Genomic DNA, 22245 nt, shown 5'->3' with positions numbered 1-22245 from the left:
GGCAGTGCGCATGTGTGACATGGAGCGGTAGTGCACATGTGTGACATGGGGCGGCAGTGCACATGTGTGACATGGAGCGGTAGTGCACATGTGTGACATGGAGCGGCAGTGTGCATGTGTGAATGCCATTCTATACATTCCCTATGGGGCTGCTGAGCGCCGCACTCGGCTATTATCAGCAGCCCCATAGGAATGAATGGTCCAGAGATCTAGCGTCTCACCTGCTGCGCCATCTTATAACGGGGATAAAAGTGTCTCATTAGCAATAAAAAATTCCCTATTCTGCCAATCAGTGCGGATCCCAGCGGATCACTAAATCATCACCTATCCAATTTCTTGTTTTCACAGGACAATCCCTTTAAGAGAGAAGCGTCTGGACAAATTTGACGCATTTTAAGACCTTCTAATTTGCGCTATATACTGAATATTGTCCGGGATTAGCCTCTGCCCCATCGTCGTATCTCATCTATGAGGAGGGCGCATTAAAATTGCGTATGGAAAATAAAATAAATGTGAAATTAATTGCAAAATTGCATGTTTTTTTTTTTTTTTAAATTTTGGACGCGGTTTTGATGTAATAGTGGTGAGATAGTCTGCGGTACACGTCACACGCACACACATGTACTTCCATGTATGCAGGGACAGATGCACGGATACTCGTGTCCGCGGACCTATAAATCGTCCATCATGTGGGTTATTTTTACCGTATAGAGCGCGGTATATGTTTAACAGGCCTCCCCTCCCCCCTCTCCTTACAAGACACAGCTGCTCACCATCTACTCAGCTCCAGCAACAAGCCTTTTGTGGTCCCCCTATTAGGTCCTAGACCACCCACTACCTATGGTGACCACCCAGGCATTCCCCGCAGCTCCCCTCCTCCCTGCTCTTCCTGCTTACAGAAAGGAGCCTATAGGAGGCCAGATCCCTAATGCTCAGTTTGTTTTCTCTGTCTATGGTACGTTGCCTCGTTCTGCAGCCTTCCTGCTTGGGAAAAAAAAAAAAATAATCACACAGTATGCCGTCCGCTCCTGCACCCCCCTGCACCCCTAAAAAGCGGGGTCATGGGGAGGGATGTGTACTGTAACCTCCTGGAGACCCCCCTGCCCGTCATAAGCGAGATCAAAGGAGAGAAGCATTCAAGAAGCAAGGACTACTCCACCCATCATGGCAGGACTTGCTGAACCAGAAAGTAGCCATGGAATTTAAGCAATGTCATATTAATCTTACACCAAGAGGTTCTGCAGTAGCTGCAGGGAAGGCTGTCAGACCTGGGACACGTCCAGCGTCCTGTTTACCGAAGCTTTTCCTCCGGCCGACGTGAGAGCTGTGAATATTAAACACTGCGCTCTGTGCTGCCGGGAACACTGGGGCTCCTGTGCTGACGATTTATGAGCATCGGGGCGCAGAAACCACAGGGAACCACCGCCAGGAAACGCAGCGGCAAAGTCCCAAACTGCACCTCATACGTGACGCGTTTTATGCATCCGAACGACCAGATCAGAAGGAATCAATGAAAGCAGTCGCCGACACTATGACCCAAGAATAAGTCCATGAAGCGTCATATCTAACGCTGAGAAAGCTGGGTGACAACCAATGTGGCCTCTAGAACAGCTCATACAAAGCTATCATCCAGCTTTCCTACAACCCAGAATGGCACTCCTTTCTGCAGTGATAGTTTAGCTATTATGTACCATTCTTGGAAAGCTGGGTGACAACCAAGAGAAGTAATAGTAGCCCAATGGGTTGTCATCCAGCTTTCCTACAACCCAGAATGGCACTCCTTTCTGCAGTGATAGTTTAGCCAGTATGTACCATTCTTGGAAAGCTGGATGAGAACCAAGAGAAGTAATAGTAGCCCAATGGGTTGTCATCCAGCTTTCCTACAACCCAGAATGGCACTCCTTTCTGCAGTGATAGTTTAGCCAGTATGTACCATTCTTGGAAAGCTGGATGACAACCAAGAGAAGTAATAGTAGCCCAATGGGTTGTCAGGAAGCTTTCCTACAACCCAGAATGGCACTCTTTTCTGCAGTGATAGTTTAGCCATTATGTACCATTCAGGAGTCTTGAGGAGCTGGGTGACAACCAAGAGCTGTAAAAGTAGCCCAATAGGTTGTCAGGAAACTTTCCTACAACCAAGAACGACACAATTCTGCAGTGATACTTTAGCCATTATGCACCATTCAGGGGTCTTGGGAAGCTGGGTGACAACCAAGAAAAGTAATAGTATCCCAATGGGTTGTCATCCAGCTTTCCTTCAACCCAGAATGGCACTCCTTTCTGCAGTGATAGTTTAGCCAGTATGTACCATTCTTGGAAAGCTGGATGAGAACCAAGAGAAGTAATAGTAGCCCAATGGGTTGTCATCCAGCTTTCCTACAACCCAGAATGGCACTCCTTTCTGCAGTGATAGTTTAGCCAGTATGTACCATTCTTGGAAAGCTGGATGACAACCAAGAGAAGTAATAGTAGCCCAATGGGTTGTCAGGAAGCTTTCCTACAACCCAGAATGGCACTCTTTTCTGCAGTGATAGTTTAGCCATTATGTACCATTCAGGAGTCTTGAGGAGCTGGGTGACAACCAAGAGCTGTAAAAGTAGCCCAATAGGTTGTCAGGAAACTTTCCTACAACCAAGAACGACACAATTCTGCAGTGATACTTTAGCCATTATGCACCATTCAGGGGTCTTGGGAAGCTGGGTGACAACCAAGAAAAGTAATAGTATCCCAATGGGTTGTCATCCAGCTTTCCTTCAACCCAGAATGGCACTCCTTTCTGCAGTGATAGTTTAGCCAGTATGTACCTTTCAGGGGTCTTGGGAAGCTGAGTGACAACCAAGAGCTGTAAAAGTAGCCCTATGGGTTGTCAGGAAGCTTTGCTACAACCCAAAAGGGCACTTACTTCTGCAATGATACTTTAGCCAGTATGTACCATTCAGGGGTTTTGGGAAGCTGAGTGACAACCAAAAGTTGTAATAGTAGCCCTATGGGTTGTCAGGAAGCTTTGCTGCTGGACATTACAGGTCATTATGTTACTTGTAGCACAACAGTAAGAAGCTACTGTAAAATCCATTCCAATGCTGCCATACTGACCTTCCACCCATAGACGTTCGATGTCAGTCTCAATGGAGGCCACCCTTAGGCCCACGGCCAATGCTCCGAACACCAGCAGCCCGATGAACAGCACCTTCCCGCAGTGTCGCTGAATGGAGCATCCCAAAGAGAAGAGCAGGGCCTGGAACTGAGCGCGGAGCCAGAGCGGAGCCTTCTGACCCACGGCTTTACCCTAAAAAAGAAAAAAGGGTCAAAATGTGATGGCTGACACTGCAAGACTTCTACCAGGGCACCATAATTAACGGGGGGGGGGGGGGACTACAAGTCTCAGCATCATAGCAGGAGTCAAATTCAAGTCACCCCAATGTTCTTATACTCAGAGTCTATGGACAACCACCCCCTCAATGCAACAAGTGAGGCCCGGACCTGATGCCATGATGCCTGGCGTTGCGTGTTGTGCCAGAGGAAAGATTAAGAGCAGATGTTGCAGTACGGGAGCGGCGCGGAACCATGTGTCATGCAATGACCTCTAATTCCTAGCAGGTTGTTGTGAGTTTTATGGGACAACTCTTTATAGATGTTGCTCATGAGCTCTCAAGGTCATAAAATACTCTTCTGATGATGTGAAAACCCAGATGACTTATTAAAAGGACCCACCTGGCCTGGCATGCCCCCCCCCCACCCCAACTTCCCCTGCGCTCGCAACGTCTGACAGGTGACTACCAACCAGGAAGAGGGAATCGCGGAGAAAGGACGTTTCCCCATAATTCCAAAAATGATAGAGGAGAGCCTTGAATGAGAACCCTGACCCTCCCCTCCCACGCATTTCTTGTGGCCTTGTCCCAAAGCCAGTCCCCTGTGGCGGGAAAACTAAAGTCAACCACAGAGGGGACCGTCCAGGGCAAGCTGGCATCCTGTGGCAGGGAAATAGGAGGTTTCTCCCGACACAGGTGGTCCTGCTGACGCAACGGCCGCAACGTTTCCTCCCTCTGAAAAATGTCAAGACTGAGAAGGAAAAAGGAGCCGGTCCAAAAAAGATAGAGACCCCACAACGTGACAGTAACCCTTTCAGCACTTATGTGTGAAGAAGCACAGGTTCTGCACCCATCACCACCACCATGCCAGGCAGCGATACCTCCGCACCCGCCGACTGTCAGCTCTGCAGGTTGTGCCGCAATAGCAGCAATGTTTGCCCTCATCTCCTGCAGTCACACTAGAGACATGTGGGGGGAATTTGGAATATTTTGACTTTGCAAAGTCCCCCTGAAGGGTCCATGTGTTACCGGAAATTTGAACCCTTTAGCGGCTGGACTATAATAACCAGCATAGATGTACGATTCGCTGGTCCCTGCTCCCACCCGGAATGAATAAAAGCACAATAACAATGAATTTTCCATTAGAACATGTGCAGGAATGTGGAGACCCCCACGTCCCACCCACAACTTAAAAGAAAACAAACGTAAAATCTTTCCAAAATGTGAACAGTGGGTAAGACAGCCCAAATAATGAATGGAAGGAGCAAAATGCATCCTGGAGATGACCGGGACCTGAGTGCAAGCTCTGCAGGTCAGCACCAACCTGAGCCGGCTTCATGCATAATATGAGATGACATCTGGGCGCACCAGTGTCCCCGGCGTTGGCCCCGATGGGTGAGGGCCATTAACCCGGTGACAGATGATGACACGAGCCGCTCTGACAACTCACCTTAGATATCTGCTTAAGTGCAAAGGCGGCGTGACAATAGCTGGGTCTCCGCAGCAGATCGGATCCTGGAGCCGGGTAGGAAGTTTTGTAGCCCGGGGGTAAACCTGGAAAGCCTCTTTCCCCCGTGCTGGGGGGAACAGAGGCCATTGGTATCCTATAGCGAGCAGAGGGGCAGCGATTGCGGTTCGAGGGTAAATATGTCAAAAAAATCACCGACTAGAAAGAATCAACAGAAAATAATCCATGCACAAGTGAGCAGGACGGGGAATACGAGGGGGCTGCCGGCTGGGGGGCTTCCATCTAGGTGGGCAACTCCTTAGGTCCTGGGGTCTTCTTCATGCTTCCCAACTCTGATCCGATGCAAATCAATGAGCCAGCACCAATGCTCGAGTCCCGGAGACTGCAATGTGAGAAATCCCTGGAAGTGAGGAAGATGATGGCACAGTGTGATCCGGTGTCCGGCCTCTCAGCATCTGTGCTGAAGGCTACTCTCTACTGTGCCTGTAAAGAGAGAGGACGGGAAGGGGAGGGGGGGAGGCTCATGGAAATGTGTGCAGTTTCTCATTGGCCAGGGCAGAGGCAAATTACTCTCTAAACAACTCCTATTATTAGCTGCTAAGCAACAGCTCCCCAAAGTGAGGAGGGAGCGAGGAGACCACCCAGGCTGCTCCCTCTCAAATCAATGAGGGGACAGGAGGGGAGGGAGGGGGCTCCAACATAGAAGCCGCACAACTTTTACAGGAATTCTGCTCCGCAGACCTCCAAATGCTACAAATTTCTTACCACCCTGCTCTGTCCAAACAGCCCCGAAAACCCACCCTTCCCACATCGCCCCTCATCTCTTATTTAGTGGTGCAAACAGACAGACTGCACAGAGACAGCTGCAACCCAGCCATTGTGCGGCAGAGACAAAAACACACATCCCCTCCGCTCTGCTATATGGAACACCCAGACTACCGGGAAGGGGGGACAGGGGCGCCCCACAAATACCAAAAGAGGATTTTTATTCAGAAAATGTTGATTTAAAAAAAAAAAAAAAAAAGCTTTACTTAAAAATCAATTTTGAGAGATACTATATTAGGTTTCATGTCTTTTTAAGTTGGGAATTTTAGGGATTAATCAATATATATATATTTTTTATATATATATATATATATATAATTTTTTAATTTTTTTTTTGTTTAAATTATTATTATTTGTCTATTTTTTTGCACACCTACTATGTTGTCTGTATGGTGTTTTTTTTTTCTCTCTATTTTCTTTTATTATTATTTATCAATTTTTCCACACCTACTATGTTGTCTGTATGGTATTTATTTTTATTTTCTATTATTTTTTCACACCTACCATGTTGTCTATATGGTGTTCTCTTTCCTATATATTCTTTTTTATTTTTTTATTAGTATTTTTTTGTTCACACCTACTATGTTGTCTGGATGGTGTTTTGAGAGAATATATATATATATTTAAATTTTTTAATATTATTTATCAATTTTTTGGACACCTACTGTGCTGTTTGTATGGTGTTTTCTTTATATATATATATATATATATATATATACAAAGACATACAGATAGGGACTCTAGATTGTGAGCCCCAATGGGGAAAATGTTGCCATTGTATGTCAAGTGCTGAGGAATTAATAGCGCTATATAAATGAATAAAATTATTATTATATATAATTATTTTTGTATTTTTTTTATCACACCTACTATGTTATCTTATATATTTTTTTTTTTTATTTATCTATTTTTTGCACACCTATTATGTTGCCTGTATGGTGTTTATTTCTCTCTGTATATTGATTTTATTTCTTTTTGCACACCTACTATGTTGGTGTTTTTTTCTATAAGTATATATATATATATATTTTCATTATTATGTATCTTTTCTTTACACACCTATTATGTTGTCTGTATGTTTTTTTAATATATATATATATTTTTTTATTATTATTTTTTTATATATTTTTTTTCTATTATTGTCATTTATCTATTTTTTTGAACACCTATTATGTTATCTGTATGGTGTTTTTTTTTCAATATACATATATAATATTTATTTTTTTATTATTATTTATCTATTTTCTTTGCCCACCTATTATGTTGCCTGTACGTTTTTTTGTGTTTTTTCTTAAAGTTTGGACCTTAGCATGTACTGTTACTATAAACATTCCAAATTCTAAATTTACAAACAAAAAGAGAAAAACACACATATTACATACATAGCATATATATATATATATATATATATATATATATATATATATATATATATTTATATATATTTATGTATATATATATATGTATATATATACATACATATATATATATATATATATATATATATATATGCATTTTTTTCTTATGCTAGGAGAAATGCGGGCCGTCCCAGGCGCAGCCTTCCCCAATTTCAGTTGATTTTTTCAGACAGATGTTTATAGAACGAGATTGCAGAGAGTTGAAATGGATTATTTATGTAAGGGATGTGTGTATTTCTATAAAAGCTGGGGCCTCTCTCTCCCTCCCAGCCGCTAAATGATCCATTTCACACGCATCACATCACTGCACAAACATTGTGTCAGAAAATACAGCAAACCCCCCCCCCCCCTCCACCACCCCAAAAAAAAAAATTCCAAAAAATGCTTCTCCGGCCATCTTGCAGCAATTAAAGAAGAACTGAGCTGAATTGTTCCATCTTCTGGTGTCTCCCAATATTCTTCCATCCCATTGTGTGCGCAGATATCGGATCCGTGATGGCAGCCCATGGTCACTAATAGAGATGAATTTACAACATTATATAAAAATGATACAACATCTGGATTTTTTTTTTCCTATTTTGGGTCATTTCTGACCCCAAATGTGAGCGCTGACTAGTTACCGGCCCTACGTATGAAGTAAATATATATATACTGCACATGAGCTAGATGACTACTATGTATTCATCTGCAATGAGACAAAAATATAAAAAAAATGTGCAAAAAAAACTACTAATAATTAGATATAAGCAGATTAGTGTTAACACCTGCAGGAAAATATTCTCACCTATTTCTCCCAAAAATTCAGAATTTACGGTAAATTGTGATCTGTGACAGGCGCAGTGGCGGCAGTGGCCAGCAGAGGGCGGGTTAGGTTAATGTTGTGCGTTGGCTCCCTCTGCAGGGGGCTATTTCCAGGCTGCTGCCGGGGGTCCTGCAATGAAATATAAGACAGAATGTATCAGTGAACTATACAGGACACTGCAGAACTACAACCCCCAGCATCAGCAGTGTGGGACATGATTATTGTATACATTATATCATTGCTATTATTGGTGGGTTACAAATTCTATGCACATAAAGAGGCTGTAGATAAAGCTGCCCGGACACAACACACAGGATGGACCAATATTTAGAAATTACGGTATTTGCAAAAAAAAAAAAATTGTGATGACGATGGATTGATGGTGATTATTGCCTGCTAAAGAAGAGGTGTCATATCTCATCCAATCCTGTGTGATACTGTCTGCTGAGCTGTGTATCTCATCCTATCCTGTGTGATACTCTCTGCTGAGCTGTGTATCTCATCCTATCCTGTGTGATACTCTCTGCTGAGCTGTGTATCTCATCCCATCATGGGTGATACTCTCTGCTGAGCTGTGTATCTCATCCCATCATGGGTGATACTGTTTCTGACCAACCCCGAGTTAGCCCCCCCTTATTAAGAATTTGGGTAAAAAATGATTCCATTCGTTAGATCTTTGTTAGATCCGGTTTGATCAACCAAAACTAACGTTAGATCTCCTCTACAAAATTAGATATTTACGATCTTTTTCAGGGGGGGCTAACCCGTAGCTAGCCCCCCCTCTTTTGAAATTGGCCGTTTTTTGGATGGATTCTGATAGATATTCGTTAGATCCGGTTTGATCAGCAAAAATTAACGTTAGATCTCCTTTCGTTCCCGAGATATTGGGGGTGTCAGGTGGGGGGTTAGCTACGGGTTAGCCCCCCCTCTTTTGAAATTGGCCGTTTTTTGGATGGATTCTGATAGATATTCGTTAGATCCGGTTTGATCAGCAAAAATTAACGTTAGATCTCCTTTCGTTCCCGAGATATTGGGGGTGTCAGGTGGGGGGTTAGCTACGGGTTAGCCCCCCCTCTTTTGAAATTGGCCGTTTTTTGGATGGATTCTGATAGATATTCGTTAGATCCGGTTTGATCAGCAAAAATTAACGTTAGATCTCCTTTCGTTCCCGAGATATTGGGGGTGTCAGGTGGGGGGTTAGCTACGGGTTAGCCCCCCCTCTTTTGAAATTGGCCGTTTTTTGGATGGATTCTGATAGATATTCGTTAGATCCGGTTTGATCAGCAAAAATTAACGTTAGATCTCCTTTCGTTCCCGAGATATTGGGGGTGTCAGGTGGGGGGTTAGCTACGGGTTAGCCCCCCCTCTTTTGAAATTGGCCGTTTTTTGGATGGATTCTGATAGATATTCGTTAGATCCGGTTTGATCAGCAAAAATTAACGTTAGATCTCCTTTCGTTCCCGAGATATTGGGGGTGTCAGGTGGGGGGTTAGCTACGGGTTAGCCCCCCCTCTTTTGAAATTGGCCGTTTTTTGGATGGATTCTGATAGATATTCGTTAGATCCGGTTTGATCAGCAAAAATTAACGTTAGATCTCCTTTCGTTCCCGAGATATTGGGGGTGTCAGGTGGGGGGTTAGCTACGGGTTAGCCCCCCCTCTTTTGAAATTGGCCGTTTTTTGAATGGATTCTGATAGATATTCGTTAGATCCGGTTTGATCAGCAAAAATTAACGTTAGATCTCCTTTCGTTCCCGAGATATTGGGGGTGTCAGGTGGGGGGTTAGCTACGGGTTAGCCCCCCCTCTTTTGAAATTGGCCGTTTTTTGGATGGATTCTGATAGATATTCGTTAGATCCGGTTTGATCAGCAAAAATTAACGTTAGATCTCCTTTCGTTCCCGAGATATTGGGGGTGTCAGGTGGGGGGTTAGCTACGGGTTAGCCCCCCCTCTTTTGAAATTGGCCGTTTTTTGGATGGATTCTGATAGATATTCGTTAGATCCGGTTTGATCAGCAAAAATTAACGTTAGATCTCCTTTCGTTCCCGAGATATTGGGGGTGTCAGGTGGGGGGTTAGCTACGGGTTAGCCCCCCCTCTTTTGAAATTGGCCGTTTTTTGGATGGATTCTGATAGATATTCGTTAGATCCGGTTTGATCAGCAAAAATTAACGTTAGATCTCCTTTCGTTCCCGAGATATTGGGGGTGTCAGGTGGGGGGTTAGCTACGGGTTAGCCCCCCCTCTTTTGAAATTGGCCGTTTTTTGGATGGATTCTGATAGATATTCGTTAGATCCGGTTTGATCAGCAAAAATTAACGTTAGATCTCCTTTCGTTCCCGAGATATTGGGGGTTCAGGTGGGGGGTTAGCTACGGGTTAGCCCCCCCTCTTTTGAAATTGGCCATTTTTTGGATGGATTCTGATAGATATTCGTTAGATCCGGTTTGATCAGCAAAAATTAACGTTAGATCTCCTTTCGTTCCCGAGATATTGGGGGTGTCAGGTGGGGGGTTAGCTACGGGTTAGCCCCCCTCTTTTGAAATTGGCCGTTTTTTTGGATGGATTCTGATAGATATTCGTTAGATCCGGTTTGATCAGCAAAAATTAACGTTAGATCTCCTTTCGTTCCCGAGATATTGGGGGTGTCAGGTGGGGGGTTAGCTACGGGTTAGCCCCCCCTCTTTTGAAATTGGCCGTTTTTTGGATGGATTCTGATAGATATTCGTTAGATCCGGTTTGATCAGCAAAAATTAACGTTAGATCTCCTTTCGTTCCCGAGATATTGGGGGTGTCAGGTGGGGGGTTAGCTACGGGTTAGCCCCCCCTCTTTTGAAATTGGCCGTTTTTTGGATGGATTCTGATAGATATTCGTTAGATCCGGTTTGATCAGCAAAAATTAACGTTAGATCTCCTTTCGTTCCCGAGATATTGGGGGTGTCAGGTGGGGGGTTAGCTACGGGTTAGCCCCCCCTCTTTTGAAATTGGCCGTTTTTTGGATGGATTCTGATAGATATTCGTTAGATCCGGTTTGATCAGCAAAAATTAACGTTAGATCTCCTTTCGTTCCCGAGATATTTACGCTCTTTTTCTGGGGGGGTCTAACCCGTAGCTGTCTGAATGCAAAATACTACAGAGACAAGTAGAGGCTGGGAAAAATCATTGTGGCGGTCTGGACTAGAAATAGGAAGAGCAAATGACCCCAGTAACAGCAAACGTTGCATGTGACCATTGGATGGATATAAGGCCTCTTTCACATGATCTTATTTTTGTCGTGTAATACGCTGTGTTTTTCACGCATGTGTATTTCACGATGAAATATACCCATTGAAACCGATGGGTTTATTCTCATATGCGTTAAATGTGTGAAAAACAAATACGGCATGTTCTATTTTGTAGCATATTTCGTAGCCCAATTAATACAAATCACTAGGCTGCGTGAAATACGACGGTAAATACGCAGTGACATCGCTGCATTTTTAATGCGCGCAATACACATATGATCATGTGAAAGAGGACTAAAGGTAACATAATCACTACTGCGGTCTGCAGAGCGGCGTGTAGCTAGTTTCTGCTTATCTATGGTCACTGTATAGGGGTAATATTGGTCTTTGCATGCGGTTTATTCAGTCACAGTATGGCAGTATTATTTCATTACGATGTTAGTGTAACTCTGATCAGAGTGGGGGCAAGTAGGAAATCTTCGGTGAGTTCCCACATTTTTTTCCCAGAACTTGACCCCTGGTAGTACCTGTTCTGTAATCCAATGTGAGCATGTGATGTATGGTGCTGAAGGGGTTTCCCTGGGATTTCCCCAGGCTGCAGAACGCTGGTGGGGTGATGTCACCCTGCCAGCGGGAAAGCTCAGGGAATCCTTACAGCACCACAACAGAGGGATGCCGGTGAGCAGTGCTCCCCTGCACATCGTCCTCCCGCTTCGCTGCAGCAGCACGGGTACTCATGGCCTCTCTTGCTGTCGGCTACCTGTGGGTCTTGTACTGCAGGGTTTGTCTGTGGTTCCCTGGCATTTCCCCGGCATAGGACACTGGAGGGGAGACCCCGCCAGCAGGAGACACCAAGGAACCCCTGCACTACCACATTCAGAGTTTAATTCCGGTTCAGACAAAACAGGTGTCATATTTAAGCAGTGTGAACTTAGCCTAAAGGCCACGTCACACTAAGCAACATCGCTAGCAACCTCGCTGCTTAGGCACAACTTGCTAGCGATGTTGCTGTGTGTGACATCCAACAACAACCTGGCCCCTGCTGTGAGGTCGCTGGTTGTTGCTGAATGTCCTGGACCATTTTTTAGTTGTTGCTCTCCCGCTGTGAAGCGCTCATCACTGTGTGTGACAGCGCTGTAATGGGGGAGACAAGAAAGGCGCAATAGGGTTTTACCCGGTTTACAGAGTGAAAGAGGATAAAAACAGTGCACTCACCTGGCCGGGTTGTGCCAGTCACAACCCCTTTGTTAGCATGGATGAGCGCTTGGGTGGTTCTGCAGCGGCCCCGTTATAGAGCAGATTTTGAGTATGAAATGTGACTACATTTTTTATTTTTTTTTTTATTTTTTTTTTATTTTTATTTATTTATTTTTTTTTCTCTGTTTGCTGCTTCATAAGGATAAATCCTCTCTGTCTGTAAGATTCTTTTTCCTGAGGAAGGAGGCAGATGAGCCTCGGAAACGCGTAGGAATGATCTAAATAAAGAGAATAATTTGACTTATACATGCTCGTGGTTTTTAGCGCGGCAATAAACCCGTTTTCTCCAGCCCTTCATACTCAAAATGTGTGTGACAGCGACAGAGCAACAACTGAATGTGCAGTGAGCAGGAGCCGGCTTCTGCGGACGCTGGTAACCATGGTAAACATCGGGTAACCAAGAAGCACTTCCCTTGGTTACCTGATATTTACCTTCGTTACCAGCATCCGCAGCTCTCACACACTGTCAGTGCCGGCTCCTGCTCCCTGCACACGTAGCTGGAGTACACATCAAGTAATTAACCCGATGTGTACTGTGGCTAGGTGTGCAGGGAGCCAGCGCTAAGCGGTGTGCGCTGGTAACCAAGGTAAATATCGGGTTAGTTACCCGATATTTACCTTAGTTACCAAGCGCAGCATCGCTTCCACGTCGCTGCTGGCTGGGGGCTGGTCACTTGCTGGTGAGATCTGCCTGTATGGCAGCTCACCAGCAACCCATGTAGCGATGCTCCAGCGATCCCTGCCAGGTCAGGTTGCTGGTGGGATCACTGAAGCGTCGCTTAGGTCCTGACTGTGTGACATCTCACAAGCAACCTCCTAGCAACTTACCAGCGATCCCTATCAGGTTGTATCGTTGTTGGGATTGCTGGTAAGTTGTTTAGGGGTGCTTCACACAGAGCGAGATCGCTACTGAGATCGCTGCTGAGTCACGGTTTTTGTGACCTCATTAGCGATCTCGCTGTGTGTGACACTGAGCAGCGATCTGGCCCCTGCTGTGAGATCGCTGCTCGTTACACACAGTGCTGGTTCGTTTTTTTATTGTTGCTCTCCCGCTGATAAGCGCACATCGCTGTGTGTGACAGCGAGAGAGCAACAATCCTGAATGTTCAGGGAGCAGGAGCCGGCGTCTGACAGCCTGCGGTAAGCTGTAACCAAGGTAAACATCGGGTAACCAAGGTGGTTACCCGATATATTAACTTCGTTACCAGCCTCCGCAGCTCTCACACTGCCGGTGCCGGCTCCTGCTCCCTACACACACTAAGCTAAGGCTACTTTCACACATCCGGTTTGAGCCCTGCGGCTCAATACGGCTGTGAAAACTATGCAACGGATGCGGCGAAAACACCGCATCCTTTGCATAAGTTTTTACATGCGGCCCGTCTGTTTTTTTCCGGTTGCGGCATGCTACTGAGCATGCGCAGTGGAAAAAAAACGCATGCGGCCGACCGGATGCGGTTTTTTCCACATCGCACTGCATCCGGCCCTCCATAGGTATGCATTGAAAAATGCGCCGCAGCGGCCGGATGCGGCGCGATGCGGTGTTTTTTGCCGGAGCAAAAAACGTTGCAGGGAACGTTCGATCGATCCGGCCGCGGCATCGGCTAAATCTGCCCCATGCGGCCAAAACCGGACCGAACGCAAGCCCCTGCGGCACAATACGGCACTAATGTAAGTCTAGGCAAAAAAAAACGCAACCGGCGTTTTCTGCAGAACGCCGTATTGTGCCGCAGAGCAAAAATCCGGATGTGTGAAAGCAGCCTAAGCGGTGTGCGCTGGTAACTAAGGTAAACATCGGGTAACCATACCCGATGTTTACCTTAGTTACCAGTGTCCGCAGCTTCCAGACGCCGGCTCCGTGCAAGCGCAGCGTCGCTTGCACGTCGCTGCTGGCTGGGGGCTGGTCACTGGTCGCTGGTGAGATCTGCCTGCTTTTCCAGCAAAGTCTATGGGAATTTTGGTTTCTTGTGCACACTATGCAGTTCAAAAAGGTGCCTTTTTGTTGCAGAACTTTGGTCAAAAACTCAGCTTTGCAGTGCAAAACCCAAATGGCAAAAACAATTCACATGTCAGTTGTTTTTGCCATTTGGGTTTTGCACTGCAAAGCTGAGTTTTTGACAAAGTTCTGCAACAAAAAGGCTGCAGTTTGAACTGCATAGTGTGCACAAGAAACCCAAATTCCCATAGACTTTGCTTGAAAAGCAGAACACATCCATTTTGGCATTAAACGCTGCAGTTGAAAAAGCAGCAAAAAAGCAGGTAAAAAGCAAAGTGTGGACATAGCATTAGCTCCTTTTACATGTGCATGTAGTTTTATCAACACAATGTATCAACTTTTGAGTGATTTTGATCCCACCCTCTGTCTGACCCTGTGTGTGACCTTTTCTTTGGATGTTCATTTTCACTTCAGTCATAAGAGCAGGCAGAGAAACACATTCTGGTACAAGTGTGTTCACTAAATGTGAAGGTAGGTATTGATTTCCTATGTATGGCATATTTCTATGCAGGAAGGTCTGATCTACTGTGTGTAATTGTCCTATCTTTATCTGTGCATGAGTGTGTGTATGGATCTGCTGATCAATGTATGCAGATATGGATGGCAGCAGGAGAGTGGATGTAGAGAGCTCACTACGTTCGGATGTCCGTCTGCAGAAACGTAAATGTGCAAAAAATGGCACAAAACAGAGCACACGGTAACGCAGTGCGCTCCATAACAGTGAATGGCCCTGTCGAGCGCATGCGTCCGGAGCACGCTTTGCAAAGTGGGGGAGGGGCGGTCCAGATGGATGCCCCGACGGGACCTGTGGACATAGGGAAAAACGCAATCTGAAAGGAGCCTTAGGAAATTAAATCCCACCTAAGGGCTCGAACACACGAGCGTATGTGTTCTTCCAGCGTACTCACCCGGCGAGTACGCTGGATGAACACAGACGCTCATGCCGGGCGTTTTGCTGGCGCCGTTTCTGAGCCTCCTGGAACTTTGATTCACAGCGCTGGGCGAACTCAGAAATCAGCTGCATGCAACTGATAATTCTCGTCGGCGCCTAGTTGGGCGCCGACGAGAATTAAAGTGGGCGTCACACATAGCGACGCGACCGCAGCATCGCAGGCGATGCCGCGGCCCCGCGCATCGGCCCGCCGACGGCTGCGAGGTGTCACACACTGACACCTTGCAAGCCGATGGTGAGAAGATGGAGGCGGACCGGTGCGTGTGACGTCACGCGATGGGGCGGAGACTCCTGGGAGCTTCCGCTCCATAGGAATAGCTCAGAGGAGTCTCTGCTGCCGTCGCATCGCCGCGTCACACGTGGCGATGCGGCGGTTTTGCCCCACTCGCAAGGTTTGGGAACTTCAGAAACCTTGCGACGGTCGGCGTCGGGATGTCACACGCGGTGATTGCTGTGCAATATCGCCGCTATGACCAAATAGCGGCGATATTGAACACGATATCGCCGTGTATGACACCCGCTTAAATTCGTCCGTGTGTGCTTCCCCATAGGGCAGCATTGCAGGCGAATTTAGAACGAATTTTGATGGACGAATTCGCCCGTCAAAACTCGTTTGTGTGTTCTAGCCCTTAAGCACATAAGTGCACAATAGGAAAATGTGCCAAGTGGCGTTGGGGAACAGATGTCACGCCGCACTGCCACACATACGTTACGGTCATGCTGTGGCCAGCAGCCACAGCATGACAGAATTTAAACAACATAAATTAATTAAAAAAAAGGTTGCGGTACCTGTTAAACAAAATCTATTTTTTAATGACAGTTCAAATTACAATGAAATTCCAACCAAAACACTGAGATGTCCATGGTGTATCGGCGAGGATCACTTTCCATGTTACATGCAGTAATGTTTATTTGAAACTAGACATATAGGTTGTAAGATCTGATTAGTGACAAGAAAAAAACATAGTAGCTTATCCATTCTAATGTTTACCTATTTTTGTTTTTAGATGCCACGAAAACCCTCTATTGATAGTCAGACATTAAAAAAAACATTAAAATCTTATCCTGGCATTTTCAATGCTAATGGACAGTTAAAGTCAGCCTCTGATCTTATCTGGAGGGAAGTATGTTCTCACCCCGCCTTGCAGAAATATAGCTCCTTGATGGAAGAATCAGAAACTTCCAAGGCTATATTTAAACCCAAACAGATACATGACTATGTATTTCAAAATAGGTATGATTTGCAGATGTACTTACGTATGGAACATAACATCTTGCCTCAATCCAAAGATACAGAAATGAATGAGTTGTGGCCTGACACAAGCACATCTGATGAAAACTCTCCAGAGGAACACTCTTCAGAGGGTGGCTTTGTGCGCACACAGGGACAAGACCAACACTTCTATGGCATGTATTAATCCCTTATAACCAATACTTAGAGATCAAGCCCAAAACTGTGTTCTATAATGAGGGTGACAGCAAAAAGAGGCGCATGGTGCTCAAAAAACATGCATGGACTTCTATTATCACAGAGGTTCTTTATAAACAGCATGGACTCCCATGTGCCTTCTCCTTTAAGAGGAACAAAGTTTGTGTGGGTGAAAACAAAGCAAGAAAGTTCTTAACTGCAGATGGGCATTGCACAGAGTGCAAAGCAGCAGTGCATATTTATGCAGAAGAAGAACCTGATCTGGGAAACCCTTTAATTCTTCATGTTCGAGCACCTGACACAAGACCCATACCACATTCCAAAAAAATCAGTTGAGAGGTGAGAAGAGAAGGAAACTTGGAGAAGAAATGTTAAAAACTTTACCCTACAATTGGAGACGAGAAACAATTGATTCCGAAATAGCATTTGGAGAAAAGGAACCACCAACCATACCATCACTAAGAATTTGTCAAGATGCTAGGCAAGAAGCTATGGATAGGATGTTTGGTACACCAAAGTTGAAAGATCCAGTTTTATCACTGTCTCAGATGAAGAGTACTCATAAGTATGCAGGAGATATCCATACTATCTCATATGATGGTTTTTTTGTTCATTATTGGTCAAAGGAACAAATATATATTTTTAAGAAGTATTGTTCAAAGCATTGCCTCCCTCGCATTCAAGTAGATGCCACAGGGAGTTTGGTATTCAAAATAAAACGAGAAAATAAATTGTCTGCTCATATTTTTTTATATGAGATTGTTATTAACTTTGAGAATACACAAATGAGTGTATCTCAAATGTTGAGTGAAACTCAAGATACTCCAACTATAACATTTTGGCTGGAAAAATGGATAAAGGATGTACAGACGTTGCCTAAAGAATGTGTCTGCGACTTTTCTCATGCATTACTTGGTGCATTGTCACGAGCTCTAAATGACTGTAGCCTTAACACATACTTGAGGACTTGCTTGTTCCTCCTACTTGGCAATAAAAGTGAAAAACCAAAATGCTATATACGAGGAGATGTTGCCCACCTGATTAAAACTGTATGTCGGTGGAAGTGCTTTCCAAAAAATGCAAAACTTGTGAGGAAGTTCTATATACGATGTGTTGGACTTCTGGTGAAGTGTGAATCATTTGACATTCTTAAACAGCTTGTTCTCAGTACCTTTATTCTTTGTGTATCTGAGACAACAGGTAACGTCAGTGATCATGAAACATCAAAATATAAATCATCAAAGGCATACCTTTGCCATTGCATAGAGACTGGGAATTTGAGAATTATTGATGAGTATATGGAGAATTGTCAGGAGACTGAAATGCTGAGTGATGAAAATGAAAAGAGCTATAGTGAGCCACTGTCAGGTTGGCTAAATGACATTGTGCAAGAAGCAGAAACTGCAAGTCTAGAACAGGGGGAACAGCCAAACCCTTACTTCTGTCCAGATTTTTCTCATAAACTACTTCACCTTCTGAAGTATTTTCCTATTTGGACATCTGTGATGCAACCAGTTTTTCAATCACCAAATAAAACAGCCTCTTCTGCATCAGTTGAGGGAGATTTTGGCCTTTTGAAGAACTCCATTCTTCAGCATATTCAAACTCCAATGCGAGTTGACAAATTTGTTGCATTGCATTTAAGTGCTCTGTGTGGGCGCTCAAAAATAGCAGCTGCTGTACATGTAACAGAAAGTAGCAGTTTAGTAACATTGGAAAAGGAAGAGGTCATCGATGAATCTGCCAAAGACAAACATGGGCAGCAGGAAAAAAGTCATGAAAAAGAAGTGGTTAGTGAACACATAAAGAAGCTGACAGACACTCTCCTGCCCCTTCAACAATCTATGAAAGACACAAGTGTTTTTGAAAGTAGGAACACAGAACAGAGTGTGGTAGAGCTTAGGGAAGAAGAATGTTGGCGGGGTAAAACCAACTCTCAACTGAAAATTGTACATACTCCCATAGCACAAAATGAAGGTGATAACAAGTCGTTGAAGTCCAAGGATTTACTTTCCCCACTGAACATACCTTTCAAGAAGAGACCAACATATTTAACGCCGTATCCAAATATATGTCAAATAATTGATGATCCTTGTACACGAAAACCTTTAGGTATCCTGCGCAATGGGAATCTCTTGAACACCATTAATATCAATAATAATGTTTATAAGGTCAATAATACTTGCCCATTTGACTCACTGCTGCATAGTTTGTCAACCATGTTTGTTGATTATGACTCATACAGAAACTTCATAACTAACTCAGAAAACCCATTTTTGGGTGCTGTTAAGTATTTTGTGGAATTTGGGTCAAATCAAAACATGTACAGAAAGAGAGCTCAGTTGATACTGGAAAATTACAGAAGCTACACACTTCTAGGTGGAATTACAAGTTTGGATGCAGAAGATTACATTGGCCATACAGTAGAAGTGTTTTTAAAAGACATCCCCAGTTTAACAGAAATATCTACATGTCAAAATGTGACATGTAAAAACAACAAAGAACAATGCAATATCTTTTGGCCAATCAACACTAATGATGTAAAACATGGTTTTGAGCGTGCTATGCAAATTTCATCTAAGCTCATTAATAAACCATGTACACCCAACTGCAGCGAACGTGCTACAATTATCTACAAACCAGGACCACATCTTATAATAGAGCCACGTGTTGGTTTACCGATAAAGCGACGGATCTCTGAATTCCCCACTCAAGTGATCATATCAGATATACGTTACACATTAGGAGCCATTATAATGCATGTTCAAGGAAACCATTACATTTCATATTGTAGAAGAAAGGACAGTTGTTGGGAAGTTTATGACGACATGAGCTACTCTGTAAAAACGGTAGACCCAAACAAACTATGTGGGAATTCAGAAGTTGTAATATATGTTAAAATGTAGTTTTTCCTGTTTACAGGTATAACAAATGAGTAAAGACAATCGCTCTGTAAAGAGTAGCTAAACTCTTAAGCAAGTTTACCTCTATTGTCTCCTTGGGCCTTGTTATTGTTGTTATAACTTTACTTAGTCCTGCAGCAGTACAGCGCTCCTGGCCGCTGCATCGCACTCGGTCTCCCCAATGTCCACCAGATATTTCCTCTTGCTGGTGACTACATACTGTATGTAGTCACCCAAGATTGCACCAGAAGGGATCAGAGCCTTCCTTTCCTTATTGCTAATCAGATTTCAGAGGAAAGGAAGTCTCCGATTGGGGCTGATGCCATCTTGGGTAAGTACACATGTAAACACTTGCCAGAGGAAATGTTGGGTGGATGTCAGGGAGACAGAGCGGGTGTGAAAGGCAAGAACCATGGGTGATACCACAGTCCAGGAGCACACAACTGGCAGGACTAAGGTAAGTTATAATGAGGGTGGGGAAGCCAATAGAGTTAAACTGGTTTGAAAGTTTAGCTATTCTTTACAGCAGGGAGGGGGCATATATATTTACTTGTATATAGATGCAGGGTTTACAGATTCTGTATGTGCCCCCAAGTTATCCTGACAACCATCCACTGGATTCTTATTTCTTCCGCTTAATCTGGCTCACTGGCATTAGGGAGAAAAGGGGAGAGCAATGTGACCGTGCTCTTAATTGGCTGGTTGCTGTTTGGCTGGCTGCTAGCTCTATCAGGAGTTTGGCCGCAGTGCTAGCCATGCCCGTGATATCACGCCGATCATGGAAGAAAAGGAAATCTAGTGGACATCTGTGGCAATTGTAAGGGGCAATTTGAAGGCACTTACAATAGTCTATAGACTCTGCATATAAATACAGTACAGGTTAGTATGCAAATCTCAGTGGCTTTCACTGCCACACTATACCAACCAAGAAGAAACAAAAAAAATTAAATGTGCATGGATTTCGAAATGACAATAGATGTAATACAAATAATAACCCTCACATACCCCCATCTTAAGCAATAATGCCCCCAAAGTCAGTAATGTTGCATTGGTTTTGCTCTCCTGTGTGTCTTGAGTCCCACTGCTCACCACCTGCTGCACAGCAATATGACTCACATGGCAGCAGGAGCTCATCACTCCGCTCACCTACAGGAGGGCTGCTGCTGTCTGAACTGATCCCTCATCACTCCGCTCACCTACAGGAGGGCTGCTGCTGTCTGAACTGATCCCTCATCACTCCACTCACCTACAGGAGGGCTGCTGCTGTCTGAACTGATCCCTCATCACTCCGCTCACCTTCAGGAGGGCTGCTGCTGTCTGAACTGATCCCTCATCACTCCGCTCACCTACAGGAGGGCTGCTGCTGTCTAAACTGATCCCACATCTGCAGTCTGGGTCAGGACGCTTAGGAGGCAGTGACACACAGCACCGCTTGCCAAGCTCCTCACAGGCTGAGCACAGCTACAGCATCTACTAGCAGCTAAGCCAGCCTCGGAGCGCTCTGACCGCCACGCAATTCTATCCAAAGACAGTTCCTCCATTCATAAGTAGGGTTTTTGTATGAGTGGAGAAAAACTAGGGAAATGGAGATTAATTTATTCAAATATGTTTAATATCATAGAATACAAATAATAATTTACAATAAATATTCACGAAAGATGAAGGCTGTATCTAAAGAATAGAAAGACTGAAAATTCCCATGAGTGCAAAGTAACTCAAACAAAGGAAAGAAGAACAGTAACACCCCAGTGTTGGGTTTTATGGTTGAGTGTTACACCGGTGTTGGGGTGTTACTGATCGGTGTTGGGGTGTTACTGATTGGTGTTGGGGTGTTACTGATCGGTGTTGGGGTGTTACTGATCGGTGTTGGGGTGTTACTGATTGGTGTTGGGGTGTTACTGATTGGTGTTGGGGTGTTACTGATGGGTGTTGGGGTGTTACTGATTGGTGTTGGGGTGTTACTGATCGGTGTTGGGGTGTTACTGATCGGTGTTGGGGTGTTACTGATCGGTGTTGGGGTCTTACTGATTGGTGTTGGGGTCTTACTGATTGGTGTTGGGGTCTTACTGATCGGTGTTGGGGTGTTACTGATCGGTGTTGGGGTGTTACTGATCGGTGTTGGGGTGTTACTGATTGGTGTTGGGGTCTTACTGATCGGTGTTGGGGTCTTACTGATCGGTGTTGGGGTCTTACTGATCGGTGTTGGGGTCTTACTGATTGGTGTTGGGGTGTTACTGATTGGTGTTGGGGTCTTACTGATCGGTGTTGGGGTCTTACTGATCGGTGTTGGGGTCTTACTGATCGGTGTTGGGGTCTTACTGATCGGTGTTGGGGTCTTACTGATCGGTGTTGGGGTGTTACTGTTCTTCTTTCTTTTGTTTGAGTTGCTTGGCACTCATGGGAGTTTTCAGTCCTCCTATTTTTTAGATACAGCCTTCATCTTTCGTGAATATTTTTTGTAAATTATTATTGGTATTCTATGATATTAAACATTTGAATACATTTATATCTAGTCACATTAGTAATTTTCTCTCTTTTTTGTATAAGTCAAACACCGATAACTCAGGACCTCCGTCTAGATGTTACAATGTACGTGTCCTATTTCTATTCCAGGGATTTTGCGTCCTAAACGTTCAGGTTTCCATTGTTAAATCTCTATTTCTGGAAGGT

At 44.4% G+C, this 22245-nt stretch overlaps 1 protein-coding gene and 1 long non-coding RNA gene across 2 annotated transcripts in view; both read right to left on the bottom strand.

Moving 5' to 3' along the window:
* Positions 1-6982, bottom strand: part of PTCH2 (patched 2) — a 46773-nt gene extending 39791 nt beyond the window's left edge. The window contains exons 1-2 of the mRNA XM_075320511.1: positions 4759-6982; positions 3094-3286 (exon numbers count right to left, since the gene is read on the bottom strand). Coding sequence (XP_075176626.1) covers positions 3094-3286; positions 4759-4905 — 340 coding nt within the window. The 5' untranslated portion in view covers positions 4906-6982. The remainder of the gene's footprint in view (positions 1-3093; positions 3287-4758) is intronic.
* Positions 6983-7384: 402 nt separating this feature from the next.
* Positions 7385-22245, bottom strand: part of LOC142249523 (uncharacterized) — a 28149-nt gene continuing 13288 nt past the window's right edge. Inside the window, exons 2-3 of the long non-coding RNA XR_012725074.1 lie at positions 7804-7950; positions 7385-7531 (exon numbers count right to left, since the gene is read on the bottom strand). This is a non-coding gene — a long non-coding RNA (uncharacterized LOC142249523). The remainder of the gene's footprint in view (positions 7532-7803; positions 7951-22245) is intronic.

This window comes from Anomaloglossus baeobatrachus, chromosome 8 (genome assembly GCF_048569485.1).
Source record: "Anomaloglossus baeobatrachus isolate aAnoBae1 chromosome 8, aAnoBae1.hap1, whole genome shotgun sequence".
NCBI lineage: Eukaryota > Metazoa > Chordata > Amphibia > Anura > Aromobatidae > Anomaloglossus > Anomaloglossus baeobatrachus.
This window is presented reverse-complemented; position numbering and strand designations above follow the sequence as displayed.